The sequence below is a fragment of the Elephas maximus genome, chromosome 3, assembly GCF_024166365.1.
Source record: "Elephas maximus indicus isolate mEleMax1 chromosome 3, mEleMax1 primary haplotype, whole genome shotgun sequence".
Lineage (NCBI taxonomy): Eukaryota > Metazoa > Chordata > Mammalia > Proboscidea > Elephantidae > Elephas > Elephas maximus.
In genome coordinates this window covers 9,568,411-9,583,974 of record NC_064821.1, presented here as the reverse complement: position 1 = coordinate 9,583,974, position 15,564 = coordinate 9,568,411, and the positions used below count along the sequence as shown (strand labels likewise).

Here is a 15,564-nt window from a genome sequence, read left to right as displayed (position 1 = left end):
GGGTCCCACCTGCCCATTGGGAGTCGAGGTGGCAAGTCTCACGTCGGCTGAACACAGGGTCCCAGGCCAAGAGAGCACTTCCTTTATTGTACCAACTGCTGGCCGCCCAGCCCACCTCCCCTCCTCCGCACCCGAGACTCCAATAAGTGAGCGGGGCTCCTGGCACCAGCTGGGTTCTCTCATTCACAGCCGCAGGCGGCCGCTGAGAGCTGGACCAGCCGCTGCCAGCGGTGGCTGTCGTCGAGGAAGTCCACATCGGCGTAGCGGGTGGGCCGGCAGCAAGGCCCACTGTGGGCGCGACCCTGGCCCCGCAGCCAGGCCAGCGTCAGGCCGTGCTGGGTGCGGGCGCCGTGGGGGCAGCTGCCGGCGCAGTAGCGGAAGACCACCCTCTCCTCCGAGGCGTAGCCCAGGCCCAGCTCGGCCACCGGCAGGGTCAGGCTCCACAGCCGGCACGGGCTGGCCGTGGCTCGGCGCAGGCGGGAGAGGGGGTGGCCAGTGCCTGGGGGGAGATAGGGCAGCTGACAGCAGGCAGGGCCTGGGCAGGCAGCAGCTGGGGATCAGATGGGGAACTCGGGGTCCTTACCCAGCCACGGCCTCTGGGTCCCTCCGGTCCCTGCTACATGCTCAGTCCAGAACTCACCAGACTCCGCCACCGGGGACCCCAGAGCAGCGGCGCCCCAGCTGAGGCCCAGTAGCAGCCACAGGAGCAGGAGACAGTGGAACAGGCCTCCTCCTGGGGCCATGGTGACAGGCAGGTCCTGAGGGCGGGGAGTCCCCGCCCTCAATTTATGCCCCTGGCTGGGCTTGGGAGGGGTCACTCTTCCCTGCCAGGCCCCTCATCCTGGGATGCAGGCAGCAGCTCCTGCCCCACCCACCTGCGCTCCTAGGAGTTAAGGGCTCACACCCCCCCAGTCCAGACATTCCACAGGCTCATTTCTGACACCCCCTAAGCCCCCTGATTTACAAGGGTGCTGTGGCAGCCAGGGCCCAGCCCAGGACCGGCAGTCAGCACCCGCCAGCCCTGCCACCTGATGTCAGGAGGGAAAATGGGGGTATCATAGGGTGTCTGGTGGGGTCCCTCCCCACCAATCAGGTGTTGAAGCCCAGCAGCCCCACCTTCTGTGCCAGGTAGAACTGCTATATGTGTGCTGGGGGGGGAGCCTGACAGGTGGGGAGCGGGTGACTCCCCACCATAGTTCCCCACTGGAGGATTAGACATCATGCCTGTCTCCAGGCCAGTGGAACCAGCATCAAAACAGGAAAAGGGAGAGGCCCAGGGACCGCCAAGGACCAGGACACACAGGACAGTAAATTCACCCTGCAGGGGTCCTGTCTCTAAAAGGGTCCCTGGGACCTCAGCTGCATCCCCATCCCAGGAGCCAAGAGCATCAGACCAGGAGGGAGACCGGGAACCACTGGGTCTCAGCGACAACTGGACGATGGTGGAGGGGCAGCATGTCCCAGTGACAGAGCTGGGCTCTGGTGGTTTCCATGTCTCACTGTGTGACTCTGGGAGTGGGCCTCCATCCCCTCATCCTTCCCACACAGGATTTAGTGAGGACCCCCATTGCCGTGGAGTCGATCCTGACTCATGGTGACCCTATAAGACAGAGAACTGCCCCACAGGAGGAGATCACCAGGTCTTTCTCTCACAGAGCCGCCGGTGAGTTCAAACCATCAACCTTTTGGTTAGCAGCAGAGAGCTTAACCACTGGACCACCATGGCTCCTTCAATGAGGACAGAAAGATGCATTTAGCACAGCACCTGGCACTAAGGAGCATCCAAGAGCTTTTGTGGCAAAGGAAATCCAAATCGCTTCTCTATGTCTGAAAAATTGCTTGATGTCATGCACAAAGCTTAAATGAGACTCCCCACCCCCACAAGACTGGCAAAAATCAAGTGTCTAACACACCTCTAGGAGTCCCTGGGTGGTATAAATGGTTAAGCACTGGACAACTAGCGGAAAGGTTGATGGTTTGAACTCACCCAGAGACACCTTGGAAGAAAGGCCTGGCGACCTGCTTCCGAAAGGTCACGGCCATGACAACCCTATGGAGCAGTTCTACTCTGCACACATGGGGTTGCCGTGAGTTGGAATCAACTAGACGACAACAACAACCCACTGCGAGACGGGGGCACAGACCTGCCCGTGCTGCTGGTAGGGTACGACTGCTGAGAGGCTCTCTGGATGCCAGTTGAGCAATTGCTACTGGAACCGTAAACGGCATGCCTTTGACCCGGGGGGAACTCATCCGACATAGGGCAGCGAAGAAGCCAGCCCAGCACATTCACTGTTGCTTGGATTAGCCAAAGCCTGGAGACGACCTAACGCCACCCCCAGGGACTGGTTAAATCACTGTGCTGTGGTTGCTGTGCGCAGAGCTCATTCAGGCTCCTTGCAGATGAGAAAAGGGAGACTCTGAGGCGAGGCCACGTGCCCAAGTTACCCAGAAATATGAAGCGGAGCGAGGTTTTGACCCTAGTCCCTGGAACGCAAAGCCCCTGCTCCCAACCACTACACTGTACTGTTTGGCCTCGGGATGTAGTAGCAGGAGACCCTGTGCATGTGCCTCAGAAGAAAGGCCTGGTGATCTACTTCTTAAAACTCAGCCATCAAAAGCCCTATGGAGCACAGTTCTATGCTGACACACATGGGGTCGTCATGAGTCAGAGTTGACTTGATGGCAGTGGGTTTGCCTTTGGTTATGCGGCTGGGAGGGCAGGGCTGAAACCGCCAGGGCAGTGGGTGACAGCATCTTTCCTGCTGCCCTAAAAAGGCCGGGCGGAAGGACGGGGAGGGAGGTTGGACCAACCTGGGACATTCCTAGGAATTAGCCCGACATCTCAAGCATTCCCGGCTGGCAACCAGGGGACAGCGGAACAGGGTGGGGATGACGTTTCCACCCAAGGTTTCCAGCCCAGATGATGCACGGGCCCAGCATCCTGCCCCCAGCCAGAAAACTCGGAACAGGGGTTCAAATACGACACCTTCAGTCACACTCTGCTTCCAGCAACATGAACACCAACCAGCTGCCGTCAAGCCAACCCCCAACTCATGACCCCATGTGTGTCAGAGAAGCTGTGCTCCACAGGGTTTTCAGTGGCTGAGTTTTCAGGAGCAGGTCACCAGGCCTTTCTTCCAAGGTGCGTGTGGGTGGACTCAAACCCTCAACCTTTGTTTAGCAGCCGAGCACGTTAACTGTTTGCACCGCTCAGGGACTCCCCAGCAACATGAATGTCCGTGAACTGGAAAGCCGCCCCCCCACACAGCACCTAGCAATGCTGGATAAAACACAATGTCTAACCAAGCCTGTAGGAAAATGTGGAAACTCCTGCAACGTCACTGGAAAAAGGAAAAGTTTTCAGATTGCTAACATCGGCAGTGAAGGGGTCTGGATTTTCATGGGCACACAGGGACAGGGCCCCGAGCTGAGAACGAGCTGAGAACACGGTCTTGGGCTGGTGGTCCCGGGGCTCCCTGGGGAAGCAAAGGCAAAAGCATCCCAGAAGGGTGTGCTCGGGACTCCTAGAGATAAAGAGCCCCCTCAATGGGCAGGGCTCACCTCCCCAAATGATAAAACACAGGAAAATCTCACAAAAGGGAGTCAGAAGACAAGATGCCCACAAACTTGAGTTAATAGGCATGTCTGACAAAGACTGTAAAATAAAGATGCCTCAAATAAAAACTTACAGGATCAACAAAATGAGTAGAGAATGAGACACTATCAAAACAGACCAGATGATCTGAGAAAGACAACTTGGAGCAACAGAAAACAGATACTTTAATGGGCTACGGGCGGGGCAGGGGGAGCTAGTGAGCACGAAGAGAGCTGAAAACATTACCCAGAATGGAGCACTGAGGGAGGTCAGGATGATCAATTGAGCAATAAAGAAGAGAGAATGTAAGGGGTTAATAGGTGGTGCATTTAAGTGCTCAGCTGCTAAGAGAAAGGTCGGCAGTTCGAACCCACCAGCAGCTCCACAGAAGAAAGACCTGGCAATCTGCTCTCGTAAAGATTAAGCCAAACCAAACCTGCAGCTGTTGAGTCAGTTCCGACTCACGGCGACCCCACAGGACAGAGTAAAACTGTCCCATAGGGTTTCCAAGGAGTGGCTGGTGAATTCAAACTGCCAGCCTTTTGCCTAGTAGCCAAGCTCTTAACCACTGTGCCACTAGGTCCCCTACAGAACCCTATCGGAATCTACTCGGTGACACCCAACAATAGGCATTAAAGGTTCCAGGTGAGTCCCTGAGTGGTACAGTTAACACACCAAGTAGCTCGCCTCAAGGTTACCGGTTTAAGTCTGCCCAGAAGCACCTCGGAAGAAAGGCCCGGTGATCTACTTCTAAAAAATCAGTCGTTGAAAACCGTACGGAGCACAGTTCTCTGACACACACGGGGCTGCCATGAGCCAGCATCAACTGGATGGCAATTGTCTTTTTTTTTTTCCTTAAGATTCCAGAAGGAGAGGACAGACAAAAAGAGAAGGAAAATGAGGCAAAAACTGCTCGTGCTGATCCCGAATTGATGCAAAGGGGACCCCTGGATTCGGGGGGCAGCAGACCCAGGCCGTGAGCGCAGCAGCAGCCGGAGAACCCAGCAGCGGAGAACGGAGCCCGTCCCTGGGCAGCGGGGCCTCACTCCTTGAGGGAGAAGTGCATCTTGTCGTTGACCATCTTGCGCTCGGGGTTGAGACGCTTGAGGATCTGGGCCAGCACGTTCACCGTCTGCTCGCTGCTCAGCCCCGTCTTCTTGGTCTGGAACTTCTTCAGCAGGTCCTTGGTGGTCATGGGTTTGCGCGTCAGGTAGCGGCGCACGGCATCCTCGGTCACCTGCACGTCGCTGCAGAGCGGAGGGTGGGAGGCAGACAGGCAGGTGTCAGTGAGGGCCTACCCTACAGCTCCTGCCCTGTCCCACATCCTCGGTCCCCTGCACATCACTGCAGAGCGGAGGGTGGGAGGCAGACAGGCAGGTGTCAGTGAGGGCCTACCCTGCAGCCCTCGCCCTGTCCCCACATCCTCGGTCCCCTGCACATCGCTGCAGAGCGGAGAGTGGGAGGCAGGCAGGCAGGCGTCAGTGAGAGCCCACCCTGCAGCCCTCGCCCTGTCCCCACATCCTCGGTCCCCTGCACATCACTGCAGAGAGGAGGGTGGGAGGCAGGCAGGCAGGCGTCAGTGAGAGCCCACCCTGCAGCCCTCGCCCTGTCCCCACATCCTCGGTCCCCTGCACATCGCTGCAGAGCGGAGGGTGGGAGGCAGGCAGGCAGGGAGGCGTCAGTGAGAGCCCACCCTGCAGCCCTCGCCCTGTCCCCACATCCTCGCCAACCTACCCGCTGCTGGGTGTCGACTTCCCGGACTGGGGCTGGGGGGTGGACTTCCCGGACAGGCCCTGGGGCCCGGCATCCATCCGGAGCCGCTTGGCTGTGGGCATGTCGCTCATCCGCTTGCCTGTGGCGGCAGGGTCAGGGTGAGGCCTGGGGACACAGGGCGGGACCCCAGGCCAGACAGGGTGGGATGACAGGTACCGGGACCAGCAGGGCAGACTGGAGTCCGGCCCCTCCAGTGCTCCCCCACCACCTTAGGTGAGAAAAACATAACTTCCCAGCCTCAGTATCCTTGTCACATGGGGTGACAACGGTCCCCACACCACAGGTTGAGGACTCTCGGCAGAGTACAAGCTGCGTTGCACCTGTGTCCCCGACTCTGCGTGACCTCAGGAAGCGGTGTCCCCGTGGGCTCAGACCCTGATGCGTGGTGGCGCAGGGACAGACGGGGCCACGAACCTTGCTCCAGCTTGCTGGCGGCCGCCCGCAGGGTGGACGAGGTGTTGCTGCCCTCTGTGCTGGGCGTGCCGGGGCGGCTGTTCCCCCGCGAGCTGCCTCCCGACGGCTTCCGCTCCCTCTTGGGTGGTGTCTTCTTCTTCTGCGGAGGTCGGGGGCATGAGTCAGGGAGCCAAAGCTCCTGTCCGCCCCACCCCGTCCCCCAGGGCTGGGCCTCACCGCCATAAAAAGGGCCGAGGAGGCCTCGCCATCGATGTCACTCTCCTCTGAGCTGTCCGACTCATCACTGCTGTCTGCAGGGAAGGAGGAAGGGCATCAGCACCACCCAGGCCGGCCCGGAGAAGGGCTGAGGGCAGGCGGGAAGCAGACACCCACCTTTCCTGCGCTTCTTCTCCTGGGGGGTTGGGGCTTTCCTCTCCTCCTCCTCCTCCTTGTCCTCCTCGGGTGGCTTTTCCTCCTCGCTCTCTGCGCTGCTCTCGCTCTGCTCGTCCACACCTGAGGGGGCAGCCATGAGTGGGAGCCCCAGGCATGCCCCAGGCCCCCGCCAGCCCCTCACTTACCCTTGGGGCCCTCCTCCTGCTTGGTCACTTTGGGCTTGCCCTCCGTCTCGTCCTGGGAGCTGCTGTGAGACAGGAAGAGTCCGGGGGTGAGCATGTCCCCACAGTCGGGCTGGACCTCCCCCACTGCCAACCGCCGCCTCACCTGGAGCCATCGGACATGTAGTCCACCTCTTGGCCCTCAAAGTCTCCGTCGTCGCTGTCTTCCAAGGCCTCGTCGTCTGAGCCCTTCTTCTTCTTCCTCCTGCCCGCCTTGCCCGGCGGCGCCTTCTTCTTGGCCTTGGGGGCTCTGCCACCTGCAGGGGGAGAGAAGCGGTGGAGGGGCTCAGCCAGGGCTCAGGCTGGAGCACCCCCTCCCCTCCCCGTCCCACGGGCTCCCCCGCCAGGCTGCACCCTCCTCGCCGCTGGCCTCGCTGTCGTCAGAGGACATCTCCAAGTCGTCCTCCAAGTCGTGGATGCGCAGCTCGCTGGCCTTCTTGCGGCCCCGCTTCTCCTTCTCCTCCTCATCGTCGTCCTGGTCCTGGTCCTTGAGCCGCCGTTGCTGCATGATGCTGAAGTGGTTCAGGACCTTGTTCCTCCTGCGGCAGGACAGCGGGACAGTGGGGCCAACTCACGCCTCCTCCACAGCCCCGGGCCCTGGGCACCAGCAGACCATCCAGCCTGAAGACTAGAAGCCACCTACACCCCCAGGGACCTCAGCGTCTCTCCACAGCCCCAGGCCTTCTGCACCAGCTGGTTCCCAGAGGGCTGGCAGGCACCATTTAGGGGACTGAAGAGATGGTCGGACTCCAGGGGACCCCAGCACACGGCACCAAATACCCCGGCATCCCAACAGGAGGGCTGGCCCCCTTCCCATTCTCTCAGTCCCGAGTCCATCGAGAGAAAGTCTCAGTGCGATGCTGGGGTCTTAACACCTCCCTTGGGCCTTACTTGGGTAACAAGATCTCACCAAAACATGGTAACACCCTTCTGTTTCTCGTCTCCTGTGCGGGAGACCTGGGTTCGATTCCTGACCAATGCATCTCATGCACACCCACCACCCGTCAGCAGAGGCTTGCGTGTTGCTGTGATGCTGAACACGTTTCAGCAGAGCTTCCAGACTAAGACAGACTAGGAAAAAAGCCCTGGCAATCGACTTCCAAAAGCCAGCCAATGAAAACCTGGTGAAACACAGTGGTCTGTCTACAACTAATGATGGGGATGGCGCAGAACCAGGCTGTGTGTTAGTTCTCTGTGCATGGGGTCACCACATGGAAGGTGCAATTCCGCCACTGAACACCACCACCCACAGGACCTCTGCACAGGGAGCCCATTCTCCCCGTGGGGCACACTGTCACATGTCATGCTGTGCCCATGTGGCTGAGCTGCAGCTGATCCAGCTGGTGACCTCCTGAGGGGGTCAAGGCCCACCCACTCTGCACGGCCTGTTCACACTGCAGAGCTTGGCTCAGCCATTGCTGCCTCTGGCTCTCAGGACACCCTGGGTGCCCACCACTGCAGCCCTGCGCTGACAACCGCCTGGCTTCCTGCCTGTCTCCTCATTGGACTGGGAGCTCCGGGAGGGCTGGGCGGTCTGGCTGGGTCCCCAGAGCCCAGCTCCCAGCAGCCGCCTGGCCTGCAGCTGGATACAAAGTCTGTCAGTCTCCGTCCTCCTGGGGAACCGTGATGGCCACGTCCTGCTTCCCCCCACCCCCACCCAGGCCCCTCACCTCTCCCACTCCTCCTCGGCCTCCTCGGCGGTCAGCGTGCGGTGCCGGGCCAGCGGCATGAAGTTGTACCAGTTGTGCACCGGGAAGGCCTCGAAGGCGCCGTCGGGGCACTGGGTGAAGATGTAGTAAGACGTGTTCTCTGTCACGCCCCCCTTCTTCACGCCCTTGAACCTGTGCGAAGCCACAGTCACGGCCTGGCCTGTGGGACTGGGACCAGCCCCCATCTGCCCCCAGCCCTGCCTCTGCCCCCTAGACCTGTGTCCTCGACAGAGCCCACTTGGCTTCTCTGAGGAAAAGCCAGGACTCTCGGCTCTGCGAGAATGAGCTGCGAGGCCCTGGGCAGCCCTCCAACTGTCTGGGCCTCGATTTCTGGATCTGGAAAATGGGGCCAGGCCTCCACACCTGCAGAGCCAGTCAGGTGTCACGCTGTTAAGCTTCTAAGGAGACACCCCAGAACCAGACCCACCTGCAGCTGTGGGCTGCATCGGGGAGGGAGGGCCTGAGGAGCTGGGTGGGGATGGGGACGGGACAGGAAGGTGTGAGAGGATCTGAAGCAAGAGCCCACCTGTGCACCACCACCTCCAGCCAGGACCACTGCCCCGCCTCCTCCCAGCCTCCTCAGCAACCCTTTCCACCCAGAAACTGCGGCCATCTCTGTCTGCAGCCCCTTACCTGCCTACAGCCTACCCAAGGCTCTGGACCCCGACCCAGCCTCCCAGGGGCCAGCGGCATCCTGGTGTCCACTGCACTGGGAGGGCCAGTCCCACCCACCTCTGCAGCCTGCCCTTCCCCCACCAGCCCTCTGGGTGCTGCCCACCTGCAGTCGGAGGGCCCTTTCCCAGCTCTGCGCACACTGGAGCTGGAACACCCTGCCTCTGTGAACCCTTACCCCTCAGAGCTCACCCCAGACACCCCCTCCAGGACACTGCCACAATCCGGTCAAACCCCGGCCCCATGCGCCCCTTTCTGTGCACAGCGGGGCCACCGCCTGGGCTTCCTGCAGTGCGGCACTCAGGGCTGCTGCTGAGCCAGGGACCGGCACCCGCTCAGCTCACCCTCGATCAAACGGACAACAACTCAAAAGAGTGATCGGGCCTTAGGGGCGGTGAATTTATGTTAATGGGGGAAGCAACTCAGGAAAGGACGGGGAGATGGCCGCACAACTTGAAAATGTAATCAACGTCACTGAACCATACATGGAAAAACTGGTGAATTTGTGTACGAAATACATAAAAAAACAAAACCTTTGGAAACCAGACTCACTGAATACACTGATACCAGAGGAACCCCCAAGTCTACTGCCTGGAAAACACTTTTACACCTTGAACCAAAACCAACCCATGAAGTCACCATTAAACTAAACAAGTTTAGCTCAATCAATAATGTTTGCCTCGAGCATGGCGGTCTCATAAAGAATTACCTATATGAGATCGAAATGATGACAGTAACCCTAAAGCACAGAGAAGAACTTTAAGGGGCAGAGAGTCCAAGCTAACGGTGGTCAAACAATCTGGGCAGCGACAGGGACAATGTACCCACTGTCAATGAACTGTGCGTGTAAAAATTAGTGAATGGGTGTATGTTTTCTTGTGTGTATTTTCACCAAAAAAAAAAAAACCTCAGAAGAAAAAAGAAAAGAAAAGAAAGGCATTGGCCTACAGATTCACTGCAGTCCCCATCAAAATTCCAACAGCCATCGTTGCAGAACGGAAAAACTAATCCCCAAATTCATACAGAAAGGCAAGGGGCTCTGAAGAGCCAAAGAAATCTTGCAAAAGAAGAGCCATATAAGAGGACTCACACGTCCCGATCTCAAAACACATTATAAAGCTACATGATCAAAACAGTCTGGTACTGATACGATGACAAGGCATATCCAAAAAACTAAAATAAAAACCTGACTGAAAAATTACCTGTAAAACTGAGATGACAACAGTTACTCTAAAGCACAGACAACGACTTTAAGGGACAGAGAGTCTAAGCTAACGGTGGTGAAACAACGGGGGCAGAGACCGAGGGAATGACACAATGTGAAAAATGTAACCCCTGTCAATGAACATGTAAAAGTTGTCAAACCGGAGTATGCCTTGTTGTACATGTTTTCACCGGAAACTAAAAAATGACAATAAACAAGACCCTGCAAGGCAGGAAGCACTGTTACCCCCACTGAACAGAGGAGAAGCTGAGCGTCAGGGTCACCAGCGGAGCGGGGTGAGGACGGGGGGCACTGGTCGCTAGCCTGGCAGCCCTCCCTGCCCCCAGCCCCGCGTACTTCCGGCCCGCCTTGCCGTTGACGCGGAGCAGCCAGGGCTGGTCCTCCAGGCGGAACTCCTTGAGGACGATGCCGTACTTCTTCCTGCGCGCCTCCTCCCGGAGCTTGCGGTTGAACTCGCTGCCCGCGCCCGACTCGGGCATCTCCTCCTCCTGGTAAATCTTCTTGTTGCTCAGGTCCCGCTCCAGCCGCGCCTGAGGGGACAGGGGACCAGGAAGCACACCCTCTCAGGGTTCCGGCCTGGGTCCCACCGGGAACAACCCCCCCTCCGCCAAGCTGAGCTCCAGACACTTGGAGCCAACTACCTGCTCGCAAAAATGGGGTGAAATGTGAACACTCAGTGACTCTGCGGAGGGGGATATGGGGAACCTCGTGGTATGCAGATTCCTGCAACTTTTTGTAAGTTTCTAATGAGTTCCAAATTAAAAGTTAAAAAAAAAAAAAAAAGAAAAAACAAGATCTCTGTAGCAGTGAACAAAAACAAGAAGACGAGAAACGTGCTGGGAACTGGGCCTCTCCTCTTCTCTGTCTGCAGTAGACGCTGGACGGCCCTGTAAAGTTAGACATCGTTACAGGCTGTGCTTTTCCAAACTTCAATCTCCAGGCAGTTTAGCAGCATATAGTGGTGCAAGCAGTTAACGTGCTCGGCTGCCAACTGCAAGGCTGGAGGCCTGAATCTACCCGGAGGTGGCTCAGAAGAAAGGGCTGGCGATCTAGTTCCACAGGTTCAGTCACTGGAAACCCTACAGAGCGGAGTTCTACGCTCACACGTGAAAGGCCACCATGAGCTGCAGTCAACTCGATGGCAACAGGTGTTTAACTGGTCCTCAAGGTCCTTACGCAGTGCCAATGGTTCGCGCTCGACTACTAGCTTAAACGCTGGTGGTTCAAACCGACCGGCTTCCAAGAAAGCCTGGCTGGACAGTTCTATGCTAACACACACGGGTGCCGTAAGGCAAAATGGATTTTGCACTGGGAACTGGTTTCTTCTTGGAGATGAGTGACTTGGGGGGAAGGCGCCCCCTAGGGGTAGATTATCTCCCTGCTGGATGATTGTCGTCATTGTTGGGTGCTGTGATGGCGATTCCGCTCATAGTAACCCCGTGTGACAGAGCAGAACTGGCCCAGCGAGTCTTCTAGGCTGTACTCTTCATGGAAGCACATCGCCAGGTCTTTCTCCTGTGGAGCCACTGGGGGGTCTGAATTGCCAGCCTTTCAGTTAGCAGCTAAGCACTTAACCACTCGGGTTCCTACCTGGATGAGTTTGTGCATGAGTGTGGGGGGCCTTGGAGAGGGGACAGTATGTGAGTGTGCATGAGTGTGGGGGCCACGGAGAGGGGAAAGTGTGTGTGAGTGTAGAGGCCACGGAGAGGAAAAGTGTGTGAGTGTGCATGAGTGTGGGGGCCACAGAGAGGGGAGAGTGTGTGTGCATGAGTGTGGGAGCCACGGAGAGGGGAAAGTGTGTGAGTGCGCGTGAGTGTGGGGGCCACAGAGAGGGGAGATTGTGTGTGCATGAGTGTGGGGGCCATGGAGAGGGGAAAGTGTGTGAGTGTGTGTGAGTGTAGAGGCCATGAAGAGGGGAAAGTGTGTGAGTGTGCATGAGTGTGGGAGCCACGGAGAGGGGAAAGTGCGTGTGTGCGCGTGAGTGTGGGGGGCCATGGAGAGGGGAAAGTATATGAGTGTGTGTGAGTGTAGAGGCCATGGAGAGGGAAAGCGTGAGTGTGCATGAGTGTGGAGGGCCATGGAGAGGGAAAATGTGTGAGTGTGCATGAGTGTGGAGGGCCATGGAGAGGGAAAGTGTGTAAGCACAAGTGTGGAGGGCCATGGAGAGGGAAAGTCTGTGAGTGTGCATGAGTGTGCAGCTTGAGGTCCCCCCACAAGGTTTCAAATGGATGGTGGCCCTGCTCTCTGGGAAGACGGTGCCTTGGGTGATGATCCACCCGCCTAGTATCTGGGTGGGCTGTGACCCTGTTGTCCCTCTCTCGCAGAGTTCCGTCAGCTCAGCTGGATGAGACAACAGTTTAAAAGTCAAAAGACAACTGTGCCGGCAAACAAGATGAGCAGCAATGGGAGGGTCTAAGGATGGGGACTCCATCTTGACTCTCAGCTAACCTTCTACTGAGCGGCTCCGTCCCTGTGACGTAAATGCCAGCCCTGAATGCCCACCCCTGTCCCTAACACCCAACTCATGTATCCAGCTGCTCGCTCATCTCTTCTGGGTGTCTAACCAGCAGCTTCAATGTAAAACGTCCAGAAGGGAATTCTCAAATATTCCATCCAAACGTTCTCAAGAGTCCCCGGGTGACACAAACGGTTAAGTGCTTGACTACTAGCTGAAAGGTTGGTGGCTCGAACCCACCCAGAGGCACCTCAGAAGACAGGCCTAGCAATCTGCTTCTGAAAGGTCACTGCCTTGAAAACCCTGCAGAGCAGTTCTACTCTGCACACATGGGTCACCAGGAGTCGGAATCGACCCGATGGCAACTGACAACGAACTACACTTCCTCAGTGAACAGAATCTGTAACCTCTCTTTCCCTCACCCCCACGTTTCCACTCCATCCACAAATCCTGTCGGCTCCACTTTTAAACCACATCAGGCTCCAACCACGTCATCAGCTCCACTTCCTCCAGGCCCCCATCAGCGCTGGCCTTGAAAACCCTACGGAGTACTTCTGCTCTGTAACACATGGGTCGCCGTAATCTGGGGTCAACTCGAAGGCAACTAGCAACATTAAATGGGGGAACAAAAAACAAAACCCAAATGGCTTCCAAAGGCCCTTCTAGAGCCTCTGCCTGCTGGGCCCTGGGGCCCTCTGTGCCATGCAGTCCCCAGCCACCCGCAACCGCCTGTCAGCGGGCAGAGCTGCCCAGTGTCCCTTGAGGAGAGGGCTCCTGCGGCCTCCTGCACGGCCTGCCAAGTCCACCTCCAGGGATGTCCGGCAGTTCAGCCTGGGTCTTAGTCCTCATCTTATCTCCACTCTGCGGAGCTGAGGAAACGAAGCCTCAGTGACCTAGCGATGACAACCAGCAGGTCCAGCATCAGCTTCTCCCTCCTTCACCGCCTGCAGAACCTGGGGCTTACCTGATTCCAAGTAGCAAAGTTGACTTTATCAGCTGCATTGAAGGCCATGATGTTGTATCTCTTCGTCGTGTTTCTGGAACAAGCAAAAGGAAGGCAACGCTCATTCGCTCATTCATTCACTCAACAAACCACCCCTGGCTCAGCCCTTTGTGCCAGGCAATCCTGTTGTTAGCCGCTGGGGAGGTGAACCCCTACTCATGGTGACCCATGAACAAAGGATGAAACGCTGCCCAATCATGCACTGTCCCCATAAGGTGACTGCTGTGATCCATACAGTTTTCATCGACTGATTTTCAGAAGTAGATCACCAGGCCTTTCTTTCTCATCTGTCTTAGTTGGAAGCTCCCCTGAAACCTGCTCATCATCCTAGCAACATGCAAACCTCCAATGACAGACAGGTGGCTGCTATGCACAAGGTGAACTGTCTGAGCATCGAACCTGGGTCTCCAGTGTGGAAGGCAAGAATTCCACCACTGAGCCACCACTGCCTGAAAGCAGCTGCCATCAAGTCAGCGCCAGCTCATGGTGACTCAGGTGTCAGGGTAGAACTGCAGTCCCTAGAATTTTCAATGGCTAAGTTTCCTGAAGTAGATCACCAGGCCTTCTCAGGTGCCTCTGGGTGGACTTGACTCTCCAACTTTTCGGTAAGCAGCCAAGAGCGCTAATCATTGGTACTGCCCAGGGACTCTGCTAGGGACCCATAAAAAACTTTATATAGAGAGTGTCCCTGTTTGTCAGGGAAACCAGTTTCATACTCTCCCACCCACATGCCAAAGTAGAACACAAGGAGAGACAAAGATTTGAGGGAACACAGGATGTGGGGAAAATAAGAGAACTTGGCCCTGAGGGGAAGGAGCAGGCAGGGAAGGCTTCCTGGATGAGGAAAAACTCTGCAACTGGGTTTTGCAGGATCAGCAAGATTCCACCCATTGGAGCCGCAGTTGGGGAAAACATTTCTGACAGAGAGAACAGCATGTAGAAGGGCCTGGAAATGAAAGCAAGCGTGATCAGTTGGAGGCAGGACAAGGAATGTGTCCTTACAGCCACAACGTGAGGCACAGAGAAGTCTCAAATGCTAGCCCTAATGTACTTGGAGTCCCTGGAAGGTGCAAACGGATTAACACGCTCAGCTGCTAACCGAAAGGCTGGGGGTGTGAGTTCACCCACAGGTGCCGTGGAAGGAAGGCCTGGTGAGCTACTTCTGAAAAAATCTGTCATTGAAAACCCTGCGGTGGAGCACAGTTCTACAATGACACACATGGGATCGCCATGAATCAGTTGACTGGAGGACAACGGATACAACTGGACTCATCCGTTCATTCATTCACTCAAACACAGTGACGTATTCATTCATTCATTCAAAAACAGAGATTTGTTCAAAGACAGTGATGCTCTCAGAAAGGCCTCAGCTCAGCCCCACCCTGCACTCAAGGCCCTCCCAGGCTGCAGGCAGAACCAGGCAGCGCACAAGCCCGTGCCGGTTCGGATTTCTCGTGGTGGGGATGGCGGCGGGTCAGGGACTTACTTGGGAACTCGGACAATATACTCGGTGACATTCTGGCTGCTGGAGCCCTGCGGGGAGAGAAGGCGGGATGGTGAGTGAGGGGCTCCGGACGCCGCCACCTGGGACCCCCGATCCCGCCCCATACTCACTAGGGCCGCCATGGGCAACAGTCGGGGGTTCGGGTCCGCTCCGACCGGGTCAAGGTTTGAGAACTCCTTCTTCTCGGCCCGCCAGGGCTCGCGTCTCTCAGTGCGGGGAAGCTGCTCCCTCGGGCTCGGGGCTCTGTCCCTGAACGAAGACCCCAACCGCTCGGCGCCGCCGACCCCCGACCGACCCCACGGAAGGCGCGCTCGCCGCCTGGACCAGCCGCTCCTGGCCCGTCCGCGCCTGCGCCGCCGTCTAACCCGGAACCGAAACCCGCCGCCGGCCCCCCAACGCGCTGACACTTGGCCCTCTCCCTTGTTCCCGCGGAACAAACGCACACCTAGGCAGAGCTCACGGAAGCGCCTTCGGCCGCTCGCGCTTCCCTTTTTCACTGTCTGTGGCGCAGTTAACCTAATCAAGACCCGCGGGAACGCCCCCCTCCGTGACGTCACACAAAGGACCGCGGGGCATCCTGGGTAGAGCGAGACAATCTGCGCATGCGCCACCTCTCCT

At 57.5% G+C, this 15,564-nt stretch overlaps 2 protein-coding genes across 3 annotated transcripts; both read right to left on the bottom strand.

The window, feature by feature from the left end:
- Positions 1-18: 18 nt before the first annotated feature.
- On the bottom strand, positions 19-743 carry PSPN (persephin). The gene is made up of 2 exons (XM_049875205.1): positions 641-743; positions 19-550 (listed from the first exon to the last, which is right to left on the bottom strand). Exons 1-2 carry the CDS (start codon positions 741-743, stop codon positions 180-182), a joined length of 474 nt encoding a protein of 157 aa, XP_049731162.1. The 3' UTR covers positions 19-179.
- Positions 460-15,481, bottom strand: GTF2F1 (general transcription factor IIF subunit 1). Of its 2 annotated transcripts, none has more exons than XM_049876571.1 (13): positions 15,057-15,481; positions 14,929-14,975; positions 13,404-13,476; positions 10,321-10,514; positions 8,049-8,219; positions 6,733-6,917; positions 6,485-6,635; positions 6,343-6,404; positions 6,158-6,277; positions 6,002-6,075; positions 5,786-5,924; positions 5,333-5,450; positions 460-4,845 (listed from the first exon to the last, which is right to left on the bottom strand). In XM_049876571.1, the coding sequence occupies exons 1-13, from the start codon at positions 15,066-15,068 to the stop codon at positions 4,641-4,643; spliced, it is 1,551 nt and encodes a 516-aa protein (XP_049732528.1). In that variant the 5' UTR covers positions 15,069-15,481; the 3' UTR covers positions 460-4,640. The 2 variants fall into 2 exon arrangements, with proteins under 2 accessions (XP_049732528.1, XP_049732529.1); XM_049876572.1 differs by having other exon boundaries at positions 6,343-6,401.
- Positions 15,482-15,564: the final 83 nt, after the last annotated feature.